General features: G+C 45.8%; 1 protein-coding gene across 1 annotated transcript in view; it reads left to right on the forward strand.

The window, feature by feature from the left end:
* TNS1 (tensin 1) overlaps positions 1-21,490 on the forward strand; it is a 326,151-nt gene that overhangs the window by 244,384 nt on the left and 60,277 nt on the right. Inside the window, 1 exon segment of the mRNA XM_021002764.2 lies at positions 14,422-15,996. Coding sequence (XP_020858423.1) covers positions 14,422-15,996 — 1,575 coding nt within the window.

Raw genomic sequence — 21,490 nt, forward strand, 5'->3', positions numbered from 1 at the left:
TATTACTCAAGATCATGGCTTAGCTGATCTCCCTCCTGGCTTTTCTTCTTGTCTGCTCTTCTGCCTGCCTTAGCATCCACCCCCGGCCCTCAGCTTCCACCATAGAGCCTGGTTCTGTTGACAGAGAGCTAATTCAGCATATTCTCCAAAATGGGAGGAGCCCGTCACCCACCTCTGACAAATCAACAAAGGTCGTTACAATGCCAAGGTGGAGGGAAAAGCTCAGGCTTTATGTCTGACACAGCTACTCATGCAAAGCCCAGACAAGGGTGTCAACAGCTGTCAAGTGTCTGCTGGAGACTTAGTTGGATCTTCTCCTCCCACTTTCTAATCAGCAGTGAGAAAAGACAAATAGGGGTTTATCTTTTCCCCCCTCTTGAACTCCTCAGGAGAGAAGAGACCTTGAGAGGTCATCTCATTCACGGCCTTACACCCTTGGATGCCCCATCAGTCACAAGGGGAACTGAGACATTGTCAGAAATGGAGAGTTTTCTGGGTCACTAGATTGGCATAATCATACCTTTAATTTGTATAACAGGTCTGATAGTTTACGAAGTAGTCACATATCCCTTACCTCATTTGACCTTCCCTCAACCTTCATAAGCAGGTATTATTAACCCCATCTCAACAGATGAAGAACTGAGGCTCAGAAAGTATAAATGATTTACTCAGGGCTTTGCAGCTAGTAAATTATTCAATGGAGACTTGCACCTAGTTCTTGTGACTTGAAATCCATGCCTCTTTCCTCACCCCCCTCCCCACTCTGTTAAATTCAGTTCAACGAGTACTGATCCTCGAAGAAGCTCCTGTCTGTTCCCCAAAAGCTCCCTCATAGGCCCTCCCAAGTGTTTTGCATGATGATTCACAAAGGGTGTTTCATTTTTTCCTCATTGAGGGGGTGGGGAGGGAATAGCCAAGAGCAGAAGACAAGGACTTTGATTTTGGGGTAAAGAGATGTTATAGTTAAGAACTGACCCAAGACCTGCTCCATTTCACACAGACACTGGGAGCTTTAGGGAGGTAGAGAGGCCTTATCATGGTCAGAAATTCATTCAGGACTGTAAATGTTCTCCATCTTCATCTCCATTCCTCTTTGGCATCTCCCTCAAGTTCAAATATCTCTCCCCATTTCCGTGTCTGGTCTCTCTTTCTCAGGGTTATTCAGTAGGGCCGAACTGTCCTGAGAAATGATGGGACTTCAGGTATTGGGATGAACTGGGTGGTTTCCCAGAAGCAGTACCCATGTTGGATAATTTTGGCAAGATGAGGGTAGAAGTGAGGATGGGCTGATGGGAAAGATCATAGTTAGACCCTGACTCAAGAATCCATCCTTCAGTTTACAACAGGAGTTGTAATTTGGAGGCCATTTAAAAAATTGCATGACTTCAATACAGTTGCTTTTCCTTTATCATCCTATATATTTTATGCATTCAAAAACATTCTGGGAAGGGGTGTATGACACAAAAGGCTAAGAACCTCTGATCCATAAGTTTTTATTAAATGACTTCTGTATACCTAGCACTATGGAGGAATCCTTTTTTTTTTTTTTGAGGCAATCGGGGTTAAGTGACTTGCCCAGGATCACACAGCGAGTAAGAAGAATCCCTTCTCTTGATCTCAACTTCCCAGTCTGTGGCTGCCTCTCTAATTACTTTCTTAGAGAGGAAAAATGAAAAATGTCTCTGTGGAGAGATTTGGGGATCCACCTTAAATTCCTGATTTCCTGTCTGCTCAGGTGACAGCTGGGGGAAAGTCTTTTCCGTGTGATGGGTGGAAACCTTCTGCACCATTGTCCAGGCCTGCTAAATATCCAAACTTCTCCTTGTGGGCCTGTTTGGAAACTTTTGATTCCATGGACCAATGGGTGCTGTTAGCTGATTCTTGATCTCATAGAATCATAGAATTCAAAGCTTGAAGGGGCTGTCTGGTTCAATCTTCTCATTTTCTAATTAGCCATTGTGCCCAAACTCTAGAGCTGGAAGGGAAACGCTAGTGGTTATCTTATCTATCCCCCTCATTTTGGGGGGGGGTAAACTGAGAACTGGGAGAAGTGACTTGCTCAGGGTCTCCCAGTAGGAAATACCAGAGCTGGGATATGTACCCAGGGCTTCTGACTTCAAACCTAGGGCTGTTTAGGCTGCATCCTATGGCTTCAGGAAATAATTTCCTACCTATTAGAGCTATCCAAAAGTGCAGTGAGGTTTTTCAGTGGGCTAGCCCTCACTGGAGCTTGGATGGCCACTTCTCAAGTGTGTCGTAGCAGGGATTTTTTGGCACAGGTACAGTGCTCAGCCTGGAGTCAGGAAGACCCAAGTTCAGATGTGGCCTTAGACACTTAGTAGCTGTGTGACCCTGGGCAAGTCACTTAACTCTGTTTGCCTTGGTTTCCTCATCCCTAAAATGAGCTGGAGAAGTAAATGACAAACCACTCCGGTATCCCTGTCAAGAAAACCCCAAATGGGGCTGTGAAGAATTGGACACGACTTGAACAACAAGATGAATTGTATTAGACGGTGTTAAGTGAAGTATTTTTTCTCTTGTGTCTGTTAAATTGAAGACTCAGTAGAAAACTCCTCCTCTTCTTCTTTTTTTTTGTGTGAGCAATCGGAGTTGAGTGACTTGCCCAGGGTCACACAGCTAGTAAGTGTTATGTGTCTGAGGCAAAAACTCCTCTTCTTAAAGGTGGATCCTTTATGAAGGATGGATGAATGGAGAGGCTTGACTAAGGATCACCCAGGGTGGGAAGGCAGGAGGAGGGCTTTAATCAGCATTGGTGTGGAAGGTGTGCCCATACATGTATCATAGAGCCATCAAAACCCCAAAGCTGGTGGGGAGCTGGGAGGAATTACTTGCTGCTGTCACCAAGGTCTGGGATAGGTACGATTGGCCCTGACTGACAAGCAGCCATCCATCTTCCTCTCGAAGATCTCTCATGAAGGAGAAGCCACTATTTCCTGAGAAGGTGCTTTCGACTTCTGAATAGATCTAATTCTTTGGAAGGATTTCCTGATGTTAAGCCTAAATGTGCCTCGCCTCCACCCTGGGCTCCTGGTTCTGTCCTCTGGGCCCAAATAGAACAATGCAATCCCTTCTTATGTACAGTGGCCCTTCACTTCTTGAATACAGCTGTCCTGTCTCCCCTGTTTTCTATAGGCTAAACATTCCCATTCTCTTTAACAGCCAATCCTTACATAATAAGAGCTCATGGTCCTTCACCATCCTGTATGTGTTACTCTGAATGCTTCCTGGTTTAACAACATTATGGCACTAAGAACTGAACACACTAAATTATTGCTAAATTATGACACTTCCTAAATTATGGCACTCAGAACTGAACACACTACTGTAAGACAGAGGCCAGAGGGATTATCACCTCCTTATTCCAGGAAGCTATATCTCTCAGTGCAGCTGAAGTTGGGTAGCTGGGTGGCTCAGTGGATAGAGCACTGAGCCCAGAGTCAGAAGACCTGAGTTCAAATCCAGCCTCAGACACTTACTAGCTGTGTGACCTTCTGCCAGTCTGTGTTGGCTCAGTTTCCTCAACTATAAAATGGGGATGATAATAGCACCTATCTCTCAGAGTTGTTGTGAGGATCAAATGAGGTGATATTTGTAAAGGGCCATGCCTGGCACATAGTAGGTGCTATATAAATGCTAGCTATTAGTATGAAACAATTGGATAATTGTCTGGTGGCCTGTATGGTACTTTGTCTGCTTTTCAAGTGGGTGCAATGGGAGGGAGCATGGATTCTGGCAACTTCTAGAAAGCCCAGCCAGTGGCTTGGCATCTTTGGAGTATGCCCGCCCTGGCTGGTGAAATTTCTTCATCTCTGTGTTGACTGGCAAAGGCAGCGTCAGGAAGGGTGTGGTCTCAGGCTTGGGTTAGCTTCCTCACTTGAGAGAGAATGTGCTCTTTTCTTCTCACTGAAGTTTGAAGTTGTCCTCTTCCCATGAGCCACATTGCTGTTCTCAAGGGTCTCAGATGATGGATGACTGGCTGTTTGGAGAGTAGGTGTGGTGGGGAGTAGGTGGCAGTGTCTTTCCTGTCGGTCTCCCTTGCAGAAGTGAAAATTCTTCTCTTATGAGAATCCTTGTCACCTATTTCTCTGTGTGGATGGCTAGACAAAAGGGTGCCTAGGGCAGACCTTGGTCAACCTTCCACCTAGGGATCGCAGGAACATAGATTTAGAATTTCAAGAAACCGTATAGATTGTTGAGTCCAACCCATTCATTTTATGAGTGAAGCAGCTGAGGCCCAGAGAGATTAAAATGGGCTTGTCCAAGGTCACACAAATAGTAAGTCATGGAGACAAGATTTGAACCCAGGTCCTTTGACTACATTAAACTACACTTTTTTATATCTAGATGTACAGTATCCAAAGGGATTTGAATGGTCTGAAAGTGAATTCTGCATTTGTTGTCTTTGTTGCATACAAATGTAATTCAGGGTCCCGTCTGTGAGCCACTGGGCCCTGAGTTGTTTAGGCTTCTGCTCCAGTTGAGGTGGCCTTTCTTCTTGTATTACTCCCATATGTCTCCTCAGTCATGTTATTTATTTTTTTTGTCTGTATTTCATAAATCACTTTGGATCCAAAGAATGTCTGAGCTAGAACCTCTTAGCCCAGCTTTTTACTTTGCAGAGGGAAAATTGAGTCTCAGAGAGGTGACTTACTGGCAGATTGCAGGCTAGACGCCAGGTGTCTTGACTCTCAGCTCAGGGCTCTTTCCATAATGCTCCTTCTGCTCACAACTCCCAGACTCTATTTCCAGGGGCCAGGGCACATTCCACAGCTGACTTCCTGACTCTTGAACTTCCTGTCTGTTGGGTGCCCAGCTGGCCTTTGGACTATCTGCTGGCAGGGCAGGTGCCCTTTCATATCAGCATTGAATTGATTTTGCCATAGATCAGTTGGCCATCCCCCGGCTCTAATGTATTTTAATGAATTGTTGTTCTGTTGGATTTTTACCCAGAGGAGTTTTTTTTTTTTAAATCATGGAGGACCCAATACTAAGAACCTAATAAATCATTCAATAAATAAAACTGGCCTGCCTACACTGACAGGGGTCTCTTTGGGGCTGAGAGATCATCAAGAGAAGAGATTCTACATCTCCCACAATTATTCATTCTGGGACCTATCCATAGGTATTGATTAGGGCATACTTGTCAGTTATAATGGTCGTGGAGTGGATGGAGAACTGTTTTTGTAATTAGAGGACATGGGTTCAAATCCTGACTACTATTTACTATCGATGTGACCTTGGCTTTTGTACCTCCACTGCTAGTGTAAGGCCTTGCTCAAAGTAGACCCAATACATATTTGTTGAATTGATTCATAATCTCTAAGGTTGATGTATTTTGGTTCTTGGCCATTCTGGAGTGACACTTGTGATTCTGGTGCTCTCCATGCCTGATGGAAGGGAGCCTTGGTGGGTCAGCTAGCACATTAAATCAGCTAGAGATTTTCTTGGATATTTCATCTCAAAGGAACATTTCACCTCCGTGTCAGTGCTATTGGACAAGCATCTGTGGTGCGGCTGAGCTCTCTGTGAAGGACAGAGCCTTGGTTTTCCTCATCAGTAATAGTACAAAAGTGTAGCTGGCATAGGAACTGGTGTGGTGACTGCATAGGCTTTGGAGCCTCCAGCCTTCTTGGAGATCCCTCAACAGGGTGAGAGTCTCTGGCCAGTCTGGACTGAGCAATGAGCTATACTGCCTGGGGCAGTGGGAAGAGACTGTGTGGCTCTGGAAGGCTCTGCTAACCCTAGAATTCTGATTTGATGATGAGTAAACCCCAATTAAAATCCTCTTTCTGGTGATAACTCACATCTCTGAGACATTTTGTCCAGTGCTGTTTATTCTCCCCTAGGTCTGTGTGACATTGGCTAGCTAATCTGCTTAGCTAGAGTTCTCTCCCTATGTTACTCTTTCTGACTTTCTCCTTTTGATTTAGCCATCTAAGAGGAGGTATGGCTGAAACACATATTGGCTGTGTGACCCTGAGCAAATCGCTGACCTCTCGGGACCCTGTCCATTACAGAGGAACTGCTGACCTTCATTGGTAGGGAGAGTTTCCTCATGCCAGAATTCACTACACCACTGAACAAGTCAGGTCCAAGTCCCTGTTTCTGATAATTATATTGTCCTTGTGTGGGAGAAACAGGGAGAGATAGTGACATGGAGGCAAAGAGAAGACATGCAGACAGGTGGAAGAAGGGACATCACTTGGTACCCTGTGGAGATAAAATATCTCAGAATAGTAGAAACCCTCCTCCCAACCCCCCATCTGTCTGGGCTGTCTGGCTGGAGGCAGGGGATACAACACTGCAACCTGTAAATGTTTAATGTCGAGAATTCATTATTGAGAGTTAGGAAGTGAAGCAAAAGGGGGACTATTTTGCAGGAGAAAATACTGCACTCATCATGGTTAGCCAGAGGCTCAGGCTGCTCCTACTAGCTGGTTACAAGTCGGGAATACAGTTATTGAGGTCCTTGGTCCAAGCTACTTATTCTGACTCTTCCACCCTTTCCCCTATAGATTGCTGTCTCATTCAGTTCAATTCAAAGCCTTTATTAAGATCCTACTCCATGCTTGGCACTGTGCCCAGTGCTGTGATTACAAAGACAAAACAGGAAAGAGTCCTGTCCCCATGAAAGAGTCCTACCCCCATGGAACTCGTATCTACTTATTGTGCTCTTGGGCTGTTTTCTTCTGAATTCCATCAATCAGTTAGCTAGCAAGTATATTTGTAAAGCTTACTATGTGCCAGGTACTTGTCTTTACCCCAGCATTCCTTACCAGGGACTGTGTCTGCCATTAGCACAGTGAATGATTCCAAGATTCATCTGCTTGTGGGTTAATTCAGGTTCTTCCATTTTCTTTTTCTCCCTCTTTTTCTTCTATATTTTTCTCTCCCTCTTCTTTTCCCCTCACATGTCTTTCTCCCTCTTCATCACTTTCTCTTATCCTCTCTCCTCTGTTCTCCCTTCATGTTTTAATAAATGTAAGGCCAGTATGTTGTTCCGGCTTCTTGTGGTTGTAGCAAATAGCTGTTAATGTGGCTGTGGTGGAAGGGGTGGGATGCAAGGATGAGACTGTGCTCCTTTCATCTCTAATGGAAAGAGTTGGGTGGGACTGTAGATCTTACAGATAGACTGGCCTTAGCTCTGGTGGAAGGAAGGGAAAGGAGAGGGATAGATTGTCTGTGTCAAGTTGTTCAGATTCCTTAGGTGACAAGTGGGAGATGAGAATAAGACAGCACTGCTGTGTTATGGGACTATCCCTCCCACCTCCTTTTCCTGTAGTTCACTTCCTATAGAGAGTTTAAGAAATCAGAAGGGATGGCAAAATGGAGACCATGTGATGATGGTCTGATGCTTTGTGGACCACTAGGCTATCTCTCACTGAGAGATTGTATCTCTGAAGTCACATTCTCAACTCTGTTGCCTAAATAACCAAAAAGAAATTTGTCAGTGTGGGGTCCAAGATTGTCCAATCTACAATAAGAGAAAGTGAGGCAGAGCTCTGAGCCAATAGCACTTTAGTAAAGGATCCATGGCCCCCACAAATGAAGTGGACCTCAGATCTTCCTCACAATTTGAGACACCCCTTTTCTTAAAGCCTTAGTTTTATAGTGCATGATACCCAGATGATGCAGAAGAGGCAAAGTAAAATATGTAGTCTCATTGGTTGATAGACCTATATCTTGCCTTCCAGGAAACTCTTCAGCTCATGCTTGCGACAGATTAGCTGATAAGAAATCTAAATATGGGCAGAGTTGATAGTCCTTCATTGGCCTCATGTCAGGCAAGATGGGGGAATAGATTCACAGGCAGGTCCTGAGAAGGTCAGCTGTTGGTCAAGTACTCATAGGACCAGTTGGCCAAGTGCCATAGGGCTGTTTCCCTAGCAAAGGGATGACAAGGGTGGAGGTACAGTTCAAAAATAGCTGGGGGACTTTCCATACCATAGAGTCATCCCTTGCCACACTGGGCCTTTACTCATCAGGCACTGGTTTAGCAAGTAGATACACTAGATTGACTAAATATATATCAGTAGACAAGTACAACAGTAATCATCACTGCCCCTATGGAATCAAGCTCAACTGAATAATATGAATTAGAAATAAACTGGAGTCTAAATAAAATAGGAGTCTAAATTAATCATTTCCCCCATTAGGAACTATTGGATGAAGTACTTGGAGTTGAGTGAGTTTTCTGAGAAGGGCATTGACAATCTAGATTTGTCCAGAGGACAGTGACCAGGATGTTAAGGGTTTTAGAAACCTCATCTTATGGGATATGCTTGAGAAAACTGGAACAGAGCAGACTTGCATCCTAGCTAAGCTGGACCCAGGGAGAAGAGATGAGGATATATACCTCACTTCTTTCCTTGGAGAGGTGGTAGAGACTGTAGGTGTATGATTGTGTATAAAAGTCAGGTCCCCTTTTTCTTTGTTATAAGGGAAGGGTCCCTGAGTGGAGGGAAAGGTGGGAGAATATTCGTGAGTGACTGACATTAAAACCAAAGACATCAATAAAACTTTTTTTTTTAAAGAGAGAAGATAGAGGAGATGTGATAACTGTCACAAGTATTTGAAGAGAGGCCCTAGACTTTGTCTAAGTCAGTAGGGTAAAATTAGGAAGGAGCTCTGGGTAGAAATTGTGGGGAGGTAGATTTTGGGAACTTTGGGACAATGATCATTGGGAATCACAAGAAGTGACAAAGGTTCAAGCCAGAGACTGGATTAATCGAGAAGCATTTATTAAGGCCCTACTATGTGCCAGGCGTAGGGCGTATGTTCTGGGAGATGACAAGCATTTCTACCATAAAGCTATAGACAGGATGAATAGGAGGAGAATGAATTCAAAGTAGTTAAAGACAAGGTGGTTGGGGAAGGAAGGAGAGCCTGGCGTTAGCAACTGGGGAGAATTCATGCTTCAGGTGCTCTTTGAAGGAAGAGAAGGATTCAGTGAGACAAAAGTGAGAAGGGAGTGAATTCTACATGGTGCAAAGACATGGAAGAGGGAGTGTCCTGTGTGAAAAATAGAGAGAAGGATAGTTTGGCTGGATCATGGAGGGTGTGGAGGGGAGTCAAGAGGAAGAACATTGGAAGGGTAAAATGGAGTTAAGTTGTGAAGGGCTTTAATGCCCTTTTTAGTTACCTTAGGCAAGTCACCTAACCTCTCTTTGCCTCAGTTTCTTTGTCTACAAAATGAGGGGGTTGGACTCTATGCCTTCCAAGGTCCATGCTGCCTCTAAATCTTTGATCCAGGAGCCACTGAAGTTTATTGACTGTATATGTGAAGGGAAGGTGACACAATCATCCCTGAGCATGGTTTAGGCATGAGTAGGGAATAAACCAGTAGGTAGAGAGAAATTGAAGATTATAGAAAGAAAGGTAATGACTGAGGATACAATCTGCCGGAGAAGGTGGGATAGGATGGGATGGGTTGGGATTCTCTCACATGTAGATAGGTTGTTGGCAAGGAAAAGGGCCACTTAATTATCAGAGACTGAGAAAGAGGAGATAATGTGTGTGTGGGGTGATGTCAAGGGGTTTTAAATTGAAGAGGGAGTTCATAATGGTCAATTTTTTTGATAAAGTAGGAACCATGACTATGGATGATGATTTACTAGGCAGTGAAGGAAGGGACTCCTGAGTTGAGAAGGAATCTTGGGTCTGTGAGACCTATGATATATATGATTCTATACCCCCACTCCTTAAGAATAACTAATTTTCCAGAAAGAAGGAAGATTCTCAGATTATTTCAGATACTAATTGGTTCTAACTTTATAGAATCATAAGATTTAAAAGGGAACTTCCCTTCAGAATCACTTATTTATGGGGAAGAGGTTTGGACACCACACTTCCCCACCCCAGTGTCACGTATGTGACGAGGCTTGTCTTTGAAAAGGAGGACAAGCTACAGGAGAAAAAAACACCACTGGGTAGCTTGCTGTGTGGATGATGGAGCCAGAACAACAACTTTTCAAGGTAGCCAGCCCATGAGTCCTGGCTCATTCCCCACCCATTTGGATCACTTGTAGTCTTGAACAACATCATTTCCAGTACTAATAAGTGGAGCAGAAGAAAGGGAACGGTGCCTTCTGTATTTATTCACTTCAGTAAGGAGTACTTGGGGACTCCTCCTTCTATGCTCTTTGACAAATAAGCCAGAAACATAGTGCCCCTGGGTTCTGTTTTGTGGGCTGTCTAATCTGGGTTGAGTAAATGAGCTCTCTCTTGCTTTGGGCAACATCCTAGCCTTTCTCTTCTTGGTTACTAAAGATTTTGATATTAGAATATATTAGGGATGACAAAATCATCAATATGGAACCAGAAGGTTCAGTAGAGGCCATTTCCTCCCCTTACCTTATAGATCTGAAACAAAGACCCACAGAGGTTGTATGACTTGTCCAGTGTCATACAGTAGGAATCCTCACTGGTGGAATTTGAATCTAGATCCTTTGACTCCAGAAACAATGTTCTTTCCATTATACCCTGTTGCCTCTTGGGTTGACAAGGCCTATAGAAGGTCTGAACAGCTGGCTCAGACGATTTCTACTCCCTCTTTGAGTCCCAGACCAAAAACCGCCCCTTTCATGAATGTCTGAATTCCTCTATGAAGAAAATCATCTTTCCCCTTATACCTCCCTATATTCTGCTTGGTACTATAGACACTTTGTCACGCGTCTTATCCTGGTAACTAGATTGTAAGCTGTGGACAGCTTCCAGAGGAGGTTACTAGATGGTAAGGGGTCACACAAGGAACTAGAGATATTTAGCCTGGGGAAGAGAAGACGTGTGTGTGTGTGTGTGTGTGTGTGTGTGTGTGTGTGTGTAAGTGACTGTGATAGATATCTTTAGGTATTTGAGGGATTTCACATGGAGAGAGATGAAGCCTATTCTGCTTGGTGAGGCAGGAGGATGAAGAACTAGGAGTAGTGCATGGAAGTTACAGAGAGGCAGATTTGGGCTCAGATAGGGCCACAGGATCATAGCTCCAGAGATGGAAGGGACATCAGGGTCCATCTAGTCTAACCCCTTCACTGAGGAAATTGAGGCCAAGAGAGGTGAAGTGATTTGCCAAGGTCACGTAAGTAGCAAGTATCAGAGGAGGGATTTGAACCACTGCCTTCAGAGACAGCACTCTTTCCAGGTGTGAGATCGTCTGCTGGCACAGACTGTCGTAGCCCTCCATACCTCTACAATATGCTTTACACTGTAAGTGCTCCGGACATCATTGTAGACTTTAATTCCAAGGTGACCCGTAATTCGGCCTCAGAAAGGCTGAGAGCATCTCTTAGCCTGTTTATATCTAGATACTCCATGACCTTGGTTGGGAAATGCCTTTCAGGCCCTGGACTTGTTCATGGAGCTGGCCTGTGGTGGTTTGGGGGCTGGGGCACAGTGCCTGGCACATAGTAGGCACTCAATGAGTATTTGTTGATTTCATTGACTGACTGGTTGCTGGGAGGTTCCTCAGAGCAGTGGAGGTTAGGAAAACTTCAGAGAGAGTGGGATGTTGGATATGGACCCTGGGGCAGAGGGGGGAGGAGGTCAAGGAGGTGGGCTCTCTGAGATCAGTCTTTTGGGGGAAAGGCTGCGTTGTCGGGTGTGATCAAGGGAGAGAGACAGAAGGTTCCCATGCACGCTGAGAGTTTGCTTGTGCACGCGCTTTTGTGTGTGGGTGGCTGTGTGTGTCTCAGACTGGTTAGCCTCAGAGCCCTGTTTCACTGTACTGTGTATTATCTCTAGTGATACACTTTGGTTGGCTTGTGGCATCTTGTGTGTGCGTGTATGTTGGGATGTTTCTGTTTTGTGGTTGCCTGATCACTTGGTTTTGGCTGTGTGTGTGTGTGTGTGTGTGTGTGTGTGTGTGTGTGTGTGTGTATGTGTGTTTATTTGTGACCTGTTGGTTGGTCTGTGTTCTGGGATGAGCACATTTGTATTTCCAGTTCTCTCGGGGCTAGATCACAGCAGTCTCTGTGTTTGAGGGTTTCTGATCGGCTGTTGGTGGCTGTCCCCACTAGGATTCACATCTGTCCCTGTCTTTGAGAGAACTTCCTGTACCCATAGGCTCACAGATCTAGAGCCAGCCAGAGGGAGCCCCCAACATCATCTAGTCAAGTCCTCTTATTTCAAAGATGAAAAAATTTGGGCCCAGAGAAGGGAAGATACTTGTTCACAAGGTCACACTGAGAGTAAGTGGTAGACCCAGGATTTGGAAACTCAGGTCCTTTTAACTGTCAGGCTAGTATTCTTTCCACAGCGTCATGGTGCCTCTTTAGATAATTCGTATAGGGAGTGTGTATCCATGCCTGGGCATGCATACATATATGTTTGTGCATTTGGGTTTTACATATGTGTGTTTGGGTGTTTGCTGCTTGTATGTAGAGATGTACTGGAATGTTTCTTATTGTTAGGTTGAGTGTCTCTGTATGTCTTTGTGTCTGAATTGTGTGTGTGTGTGTGTGTTGGTGTGTGTGTGTGTGTGTGTGTGAAAAAGATAAGACCCAGAGAAGGACAGAGAGAAAGAGGGAGGGGGAGACAGAGCAAGGCACAGACAGAGAGACGGGGGGGGTGTGCAGAGAAGAGTCTAGATAAGAGATGGAGAGAAAGTATGAAGGGAAAAGAAGAAAGAAAGGAGGGAGAGACAGACAAAGAGAGACAAAGAGCGATAGAGAGACTGAGACAGAGGAACAGAGTGGGACAGAGAGATGGAGGGGGGAGAAGTAGGGAGTAGAAGAGAAAGAGACAGAGAGAGAGAGGGGGGGAGAGAAAGACAAAGAGAGACAAACGGACAGAAAGACAAACTGCCTGGTGTCTGGGTTGGGGTATAGCAAGAACCCTTTCTTCTTTTGCCAGCTGGGGGCCTAGGGTGGACGTGTAAGAGGGGGAATAGAGTGTGTGCGTGTGTAAGAGAGGGAGAAAGGGAAATGGTGGGGGGCAGGGTTGGGGACTGTAGAGTGTGAAGTCACCAAGTTCCTCTGGGCGGGGAAAGTTCTTGGTCCCTGAGTCAGAGGGCTGGCCCCAAGCCCCTCAGAACTCACTTTTTCCTTCCAGAGAAAGTGTTGCTCCTGGGAATGTAGATTCTGAGCAAATCTGGGAGCAGTCCCGGAGCCACCCCAGGCCCCTTAGAGCAGCCACCAGCCCTGAGTGCTGAGCTCATCCCCTCCCTAGGTCGTCATCCCAGAAGTGCGGCTGCTCTGAGCATTTTATGCTTCCTTTGATCTATCTTCCTCAGAGCTGTTAGGCCTTCACCCATCCAGGCCCACTCATTTCTTTTACCCCCAACTCCAGAGGCCTTACAGGGTCCTCATGATTCTGACTGGTCTGTGCCCCCTACCCTGGGAGCTGTCCAGTCTAAACTAAGCTTAGATCCAAAAGACCTTTGGAAAGGCTGGGGGGAGGACTAAAGTTGACCTAGGGTTTTGGATGGCCTTTAATGTGGACCTGATGGACTCAGGCAGTAGATCACAGAGACTGTGGCTTTTCCTCAATTTTTTTGTCTTCCCATTTTCCATGTGTCTCTGTGCATCAGTTTTGAGTGGATTTGCTGGTGCTCTTTGAGAGATGAAGAACAGGAGTAGCTAAGGAGGCTGAGAAATAGAAGGGGGCTGTGGAAGAAGCATTGGGAAAGGCAGAAATTGATGGGTTGGACCCCTTTTATAGGATGAACAGAATTTTCTTTTTGCCTGAATGATTTTCCTTTCCTCCCCTGCCCTCTCCTCTTTTGCCTTCCATTCTCATTATCTCTCTCTCTCTCTCTCTCTCTCTCTCTCTCTCTCTCTCTCTCTCTCTCTCTCTCTCTCTCTCTCTCCCTCTCTCTCTCTCTCCCTCTCCCTCTCTCTCTTTCCCTCCCTTCTCTCTCTCTGTCATGTATGCACATGTGCACATAAAATGTACTTTCAATGAAAGGTTCTTATATCAGTTGCTTGTCTCTTAGTGTGAATTTAAGTTTACTATATAACCTCCTCTTTGTATTTTTGCATTTCAAGCCTTATTTCTAACTGTGAAATAAAAGCCTCTGTTGCCAGGCAAAGGCATTTCAGGTAGCAGGTGTTCAGGGAGTAACTAGGAGAAGGGCAGAAGGAATCTGCGTGCTTGGAATTGCCCATTTAGACAGCTGATTGATTACTTGAGCTCTGCTTGAGGCTGCTTTGATGTCAGGAGTTTTTGAAGAAGGCTTGGGAGATGCCACTTCTCCCCTTCTCCTCCCCACTATCTCCACCTCCAACTCCATCTCATGGCAGTAAGTTGAAAGGTTTCACAGCCATGATATGAGTTAGCTAATGAGAGAGCTCTTAGCTCCGTTCTCCTAAGGGGTGATGAAATAGAAAACACACACACATACACACACTCACACACACACACTCATTGATCTGCTCTATCTCTCTTCTCCTTGTTTCTACACAGAGGTGGTGGGACACACCCAAGGTCCACTGGATGGGAGTCTCTACGCCAAAGTGAAGAAGAAGGATTCTCTGCACGGCAGCACAGGTGCGGTCAACGCTATCCGCCCCACTCTCTCAGCCACCCCCAACCACGTGGAGCACACCCTGTCAGTGAGTAGCGATTCAGGGAATTCCACTGCCTCCACCAAGACTGACAAGACTGATGAGCCAGGTGGTCCTTCTAATGCTCCTGTATCCCTGAGCCCTGAGGAGAAGCGTGAGCTGGAAAGGCTGCTGAGCGGTTTTGGCTTGGAGCGGGAGAAGCACGAGCCCATGTACCACACTCGACACCATATGTCCCGCCAGCATGGGGGACCTGCTGCCCCCTCTTCTGGACGCCATGTTGTCCCCGCCCAGGTCCATGTCAATGGTGGGACCCTGACATCTGAGCGGGAGACAGACATTCTGGATGATGAACTGCCCAACCAGGATGGGCACAGTGTAGGCAGCCTGGGCACTCTGTCCTCCCTGGATGGGGTCACCAACACCAGCGAGGGGGGCTACCCCGAGGCTATGTCTCCACTGACCAATGGCCTGGACAAGCCATACCCAGCAGAGCCGATGGTTAATGGCAGCAGCTATCTCTATGAAACCCATGCCCGGGCTCCCCTCACTCAGACGGTCCATGGGGCCCCCATGCGACCCTCGTTCTCAGCCCAAGAGGGCCTCTCTGGGTACCAACGAGAAGGCCCACACCTGGGATGGCAGCAGTCGATGAGCAATCCTCACTATGGTTGTGATGCCAATGGGATGATGTTCCGCTCTCAGTCATTTGCAGAAACTGAGCCTCAACTGCCCCAAGCCCCAGCCCGTAGTGGGAGCAGTCGAGATGCGGTACAACGGGGACTGAATTCCTGGCAGCAGCAGCAGCAGCAGCAGCAGCAGCCTCGCCCACCTCCACGCCAGCAGGAGAGAGCCCGCCTAGAGAGTCACATACCCAGCAGGCCCAGCCCCCAGCCTCAGGTGGAGGCTTCAGCCTCTGGCCTCCCTGAGTTCCCCAGGGCAGCCTCCCAGAAGGAGATTGAGCAGTCTATCGAAGCACTCAATATGCTAATGCTTGACCTGGACCCTGCCTCATCCACCTCCCCCTTGCACAAGTCACAGAGTGTCCCTGGAGCCTGGCCAGGGGCTTCTCCCCTTGCCTCCCAGCCTCCTCCTGGTCTCTCCCTTCAGTCCCAGCCTCTGGCCCAGTCAAGATCTGGCTACATCCCGAGGGGACATCTCCAGGGAACATCTGAACCAGCTGCCCGCACCTCCCTGGAGTCTGTCTCACCTGGGAGACCTTACTCTCCCTATGATTACCAGATATCTTCAGCTGCACCCAGCCAGAGTTATCAGTCCAGAAGTCCAGTCTCTTCCTCTTCTTCTGCTTTCCCAGCTTCCTCAAGCCCTCCAGGACCTCGCCAACCTCCGGCAACTCTCCCTGGCCTCACAACTCAGCCTCAGCTCCCCCCAAAGGAGACTGGTTCAGATCCATCCCGGACCCCTGAGGAAGAGCCCTTGAATCTAGAGGGATTGGTGGCCCACAGGGTTGCAGGTAAGAACCTAAGGGACCAGGACTGTCTTCATCAATTTTCCCCTTATTCTCATTCCTCTTGAGTTGACCTGCTTGGAGGAGGGGAGCAAGGGTGACCCCTTGCAAGGCATTCTGGTTGGGCTGTGGTGAAATAGCATCCTGTTCTTTTACATGGTGCAGTGCAGCGTTCCCCATCTCCAGACTTCTGCTCATGGGCTTGGGAGGCTTATTTCAGCAATTTGGGACAGAAGTGGGAGCTGGTAAGGAAGAGATTGGTTCAGGTTTTTCTTTCTAATTGGAGTTAGGGCTAGGAAATTGTCAAAGCTCACAAGACAACTCAGAATGTCAACTTCTACCCCTAACCCTCTAGGTTAGGGGCTCTTAACCTGGGCTCCACAGTCTATGGAGAGATTATTTCAGGGGGTCTATGAACTTGGATGAGAAAAAAATGCATCTTTGTTTTCATGAAATGTAGCATTTCCTTCAGTTATGAATGTAGGTAACCAGTGGTATTCTGAGGAGGGATCCATAGGCTTTACTAGATTGCCAAAGGGGTCCATGACACAAATGAGTGTTAAAAACCTCTGGTCTACACTGTCTAGCTTGGGCTGTCTCTTGGGTAAGGCTGGAACTCAGAGCAGGCTAGATTGTCTAGATCAGCATTCATCCCATATCATCCCAATTCCCAGATTCCATCAGAGGAAGGATGTATTTCCCTGGAGGAAGGAGGAAAAAAGTGGAATGTCAGGGCCATGGGGAGAAATTTTTTGGTAAAGATAAATTGCCATAATTTAAGGCAGCATAAGGAAGAATTGCCACATGAATGCTTGCTTGACCATTTATAGAATCAGATCTCTGGAAGGGACCTCAGAGAGGTGGTCATTTAGTCCAACTCTCCTCCTTTTACAGTGGAAGAAACTGAGACCCCAAAGAGAGATGTAATTTGCCCAACCTCACACAGTGAGTTAGTAGCACAAGCAGTATCTACACCAAGGCCTGCTGATTCCAAAACCCGTGCTCTTTCCTCTGGACCATGGTTAACTTTGTGTAGGGCGTTGTGATTCTTCTTCCTCTTGACACCTTCCTGAGGCACCCACTGGTTGCAGATCTTTATTGTAACTATTTTTAAGGTGGATCTAAAGTCCAGAGGTGGTCTGAGGAGTCTTGAAGCAAGATTCGGCATTAGGCCAGATCCCTCAGCTGACTAGGAGCCATGGAAATTTCAGAGAGGAGTGGACTGGGCAGAGAAACAGATTCCTCTCCCTGACTCCCACTCCCTAAAGGGGAAGCTGAGTCACTGTGCCAACTGCAGAGAGAACAGGCAACACCCCTTCTCTTTTGTGGCCAAGGCAAATAGAGGATGTTGGGGAAAGATGAGGGGACAAGGGATTCCTGTTGGGATTCTGTGCCTGAGGGGTATATGAAAGCCAAGAAGACAGCTCAGCTCCATGGATTCAGCCCAGTCTCTAGGGCTTGGCATCTCAGGATGCTGAATTGTTCTCATCACTCTGTCTTTGACCAGGTAGAGATATCTTACAGACAGAGAACTAGTCCTCTATTGAGTCAAGGGACTTGATTTAATTCTTTGGAAAGTAGGACTTCCAAGAAGTATCATAGCCCTACTTTCCCCTTCTGTATGATAGGCACCTTTTTATCACAGGAGCTCACCTGTTCCTTTAGCATAGAGGATCTCACCATTGATCCCTGACACTTCAAGAGGTCCATTTCACTCATTCCAAGCAGGATTCCCTGGTCCAAGAACACAAGGGATTTGTTCTTGAAGATCTCCAGGGAGATACACATATATTTAGACTATACTGTTTTGGGGAATCCAAGATCCATCAGCATCAGATGATACTTGCTGGAGATGAGGAAGTTGCCTGGCCAGAGAGTCAGTTTGCCTGAACCAGAGATTCAAACTTCTTCTAGTCCTAGAGGTCTGTCTGATTCTAGATCTGTCCTGAGTTTGGGGAGCTGATCTAGACAGAGGATGCAGCTATCATTAGATGTTAGGCTCTTGACTTTTCTAGGGTTGGCACATCGGAGCCTCGGCTATGCCTTAGGAAGCCAAAGAGGGGAGTCATAGAACATAGAACCTCAAAGATGGAAGACGGAAGGAACTATCTGATAGAATACCACCCCCTTCATTTTATAGTTGGGAAAACTAAGCATGGGGGGAGGTCATCTAATTTTTAGGAAGAAATGAGGAATTGGACCCTAGGTAGGAAAAGATCCTTTTTGGGAATTGTGGGGAATTAGGAATGGGGCTTGATTATGGAAGTAGAAAATATTTTCAGAATATGTACAGCTCTACCATCAGCTATCCTGGACAATCACAAGTATTTCTAACTGTAATGATGAAATTTAGATTGCTAGGGTAAGTCCAGGTATTCAAAGCACTTGGGATCCAGAGATAGACAATTAAATTATATTCAGTTTTATTCAAATCAACAAATATTTGTTGTTTGCCTTGTGTTAGGTACTGGATTAGGTGGTAGAGCTACAGAGATTGGAAAACAATTTAGCCTCTACCTTCAAGGATCTATTAGGGGGATGGGTTCAGGATCACATATTTAGAGCTGGGAAAGACCTGAAAGACCACTTAATCCAAATTTTTCAGATGAGGAAACTGAGGACCAAGGAAATTAAGTGACTTTTCCAAGGTCACGAAGATGGCAAGCCTCAGAGTTGGGATGTATATACAGATAACTGTAATATGTTCGAAAATGACTAATGCATAAAAAGATGAAATATAGTGGTCTAGGGAATTCATGGACAAGGGGATCATTTCTACTTAGGTGAAAGGTATGGCAGACAAAAAGGGAACCAACCCCTACTCTCAATGAGCTTGCAAGATAAGCAATGGGAGAAATGTTTTGGAGGTAACATCAGCAGAACTTGGGAACTGATTGAATTTGGTAGTGAAAAAGAAGGAAGAGTACTTTATAAAATTTTAAATGTCTAGTCTGGGTGAATGAGAGAAAATGGTGCTATTAATAAAAATAGGTAAGATAGGAGGAGGAAGGACAAGTTTTGGAATGAAGATAGTGAATTCGCTTTGGGACATATTGAGTTTGAGGGATGTTGATAGGATGCTGTATGTGTCTAACAGGTAGTTAGAAACATAGGACAGTCTTGCTCAGGGACAAGATGGAGGGGGGAGATCTAGATTCTGGAGTTATATGGATGAAGGTGATAATTGAAATCCTGAGGGGGGAATAGATTGCTAATAGAAAGAGAGGAATAAAAGCCCAGGGACATAGCTGTACAGAGGCAGCTGGAGAATGAAGAAGAATTAGTAAGAAGGATCATTTGGGGAGGCAAGGTGAGACAGTAGTGTCATGGAAGCCAAGCGAAGCCAGTGTCAAGGTGATTTCCTTCCAGAGAGCAGTGGTAGAGATGTAGGGATGGAAGCCAGATTGAGGAAGTGTGAAGGGTACTGAGTGTCTGGTGAGGAAATGGAGGCAGTGAGTGTAGACTCCTATTTCTAGCCATTAGATGATCATTCGCTGAAGATAAGAACGGGGAAGGTCTTAGAGAAGGTAAGAGGAGATGGGATCAAGAGCCCATTAGAAGGAGGCAGCTTGGGCAAGGAAGGGGGGGCATTCCATCCTCAGAACCTAGGGAAATGGAGAAGATGGGAGAAGAGCAGAGAAGTTCTGACTTGTGGAAGAAATGAGCTGTGGGAACTTAGGATGGACGGCTGCAGTAAAACAGTAAACAGTAAAACAATCTCAGTAAAACAGGAGGTGAAGTCATCTGCTGAGAGAGAGGCGAAGGGGATAGTCAAGTGCTTTAGGAAGGAGGAAGAGGTTTTGTAGAAATATGGGAAGTGTGATAGAAAGTCAATAAGAGAATAAAAGGATTGCTTTGTGGCAGTGAAGGTCCAGTCTATGTTAGATTGCAGAGATTTACAGTGAAACCCAGTCAGCATGGCTTTGTCCTCTTTCGTTCCACCCCTCCCCCTTCCTCTCCATCTCTGGGAGGGGGGAGGGGCTTGATACATTTTGAGGACTGGGAACCTTTTAACTTGAGAATTAAAATAACAAACACTTATATTACAATTTAAGTTTTGAAAAGTGCATTAAATATGCTATTTCATTTCAGCCTCATGAGCTGGGTGGGGTGGGGGTGGGGTTTGTTATCCACATTTTACAGATGAGGGCACTGATGTGTAGAGAGGGTAAGGTGATTTGCCCAGGATCACACAGCTGATAAGTATCTGAGGCAGGATTAGAACTAAGGTCTTCCTGGCTCCGAGACCACTACTCTATCTATTCCTCAAACTAAAACATAGAATGTATACATACATACACACATATACACATAAATACATACATATATATATATACACATATGTATGTATGCATGTGTATGTGTATGTGTAGGGAAGAGATTTAACCCAGGGGCTGCCTTTTCCAGGCTGCTATCAGTAAAATAAAAAAACCCCTAAAGAGTAAGAAACTGGATGGGAGGAAGTCATATTTTGTATGGACTAAGGCACAGATAGCTCCATGACAGGGAACTCCTTATATTGGCATTCTGGTGGCCTTTTGGCCTCTTCCTACCATCTTTGAGCTTGGAGACCCCCTTCAAGTTGGGGAATGGAAAAAGCACTGGACTTGGAGGTGGGCTGTCTAGGCCCAAATCTAAGTCCTGACATTTTCTACCTTGGTAAGTCACTTTAATGTGTCTGTGCCTCAGTTTCACATCTGTAAAATGAGGAATAATAATTATACTACCAGGACTGTTGTGAAGAAATTCCTTTGTTAACCTTAAATTAAACTTTAAACCAGCTTTTCTCTGGGGCTCTTTCTTCTCAAGGTTTAACTCAAGCTTTCCTAGGAGCCAGCCATTTTTCACTGCCTATTAGGCTGACATCTTCTTCCAGTCCCTGGTGGGATGTTGCCCCTTGAGTATGTGGCCCCATCTTCCATCACTGTCATTTCTTCTCCTTTTCAGAGGCCAAGACTCTCCAACCCTTTCAGTCCTCTGGCCCTCCTAAGCCTGGCAGAAAAGATGTAATGGAAAGGAAGGGCATCTGGCTGGCATGCAGTGTCTGCCTTCTCATTCGCTCCTCAGCTGACCTGAGAACAAGATGTGTAGAGGGGACAGCTGTTTCTGGTTCTGTAAGGCTATAAATCTCTTTGGTCCCCAACTAGGCATGAGTAGAATTTCTTACATCAGCGATTCCTACTGCCATGACTTCCTCTGTGGCCATACAGGGAGTCTGGCCATTGTGTAGTAGAATTGAGAGTAGAACAAGATGTGTATAGAATGGAGAAATTAGGGAAAGGAATCCTAGATGGAAAGAGAAGTGTGCCCAAAGGCACAATGGTAGGGACAGCCCAGTCAAGAGTCTGGTCTAGCTGCAGCATTGCTGGCACATGTAAGGTTATCTTTGGAAAGAATGTTGGAAAGGTTGGGAACATACTATACACAATATGGATATTGTGTAGGTAGCAGGGAACTGTTCGTTTATGAGTGGGGGGAGTAATATAGTTAGAACTGTGCT

This window comes from Phascolarctos cinereus, unplaced genomic scaffold, assembly GCF_003287225.1.
Source record: "Phascolarctos cinereus isolate Bilbo 61053 unplaced genomic scaffold, phaCin_HiC Scaffold_7;HRSCAF=346, whole genome shotgun sequence".
Classification (NCBI taxonomy): domain Eukaryota; kingdom Metazoa; phylum Chordata; class Mammalia; order Diprotodontia; family Phascolarctidae; genus Phascolarctos; species Phascolarctos cinereus.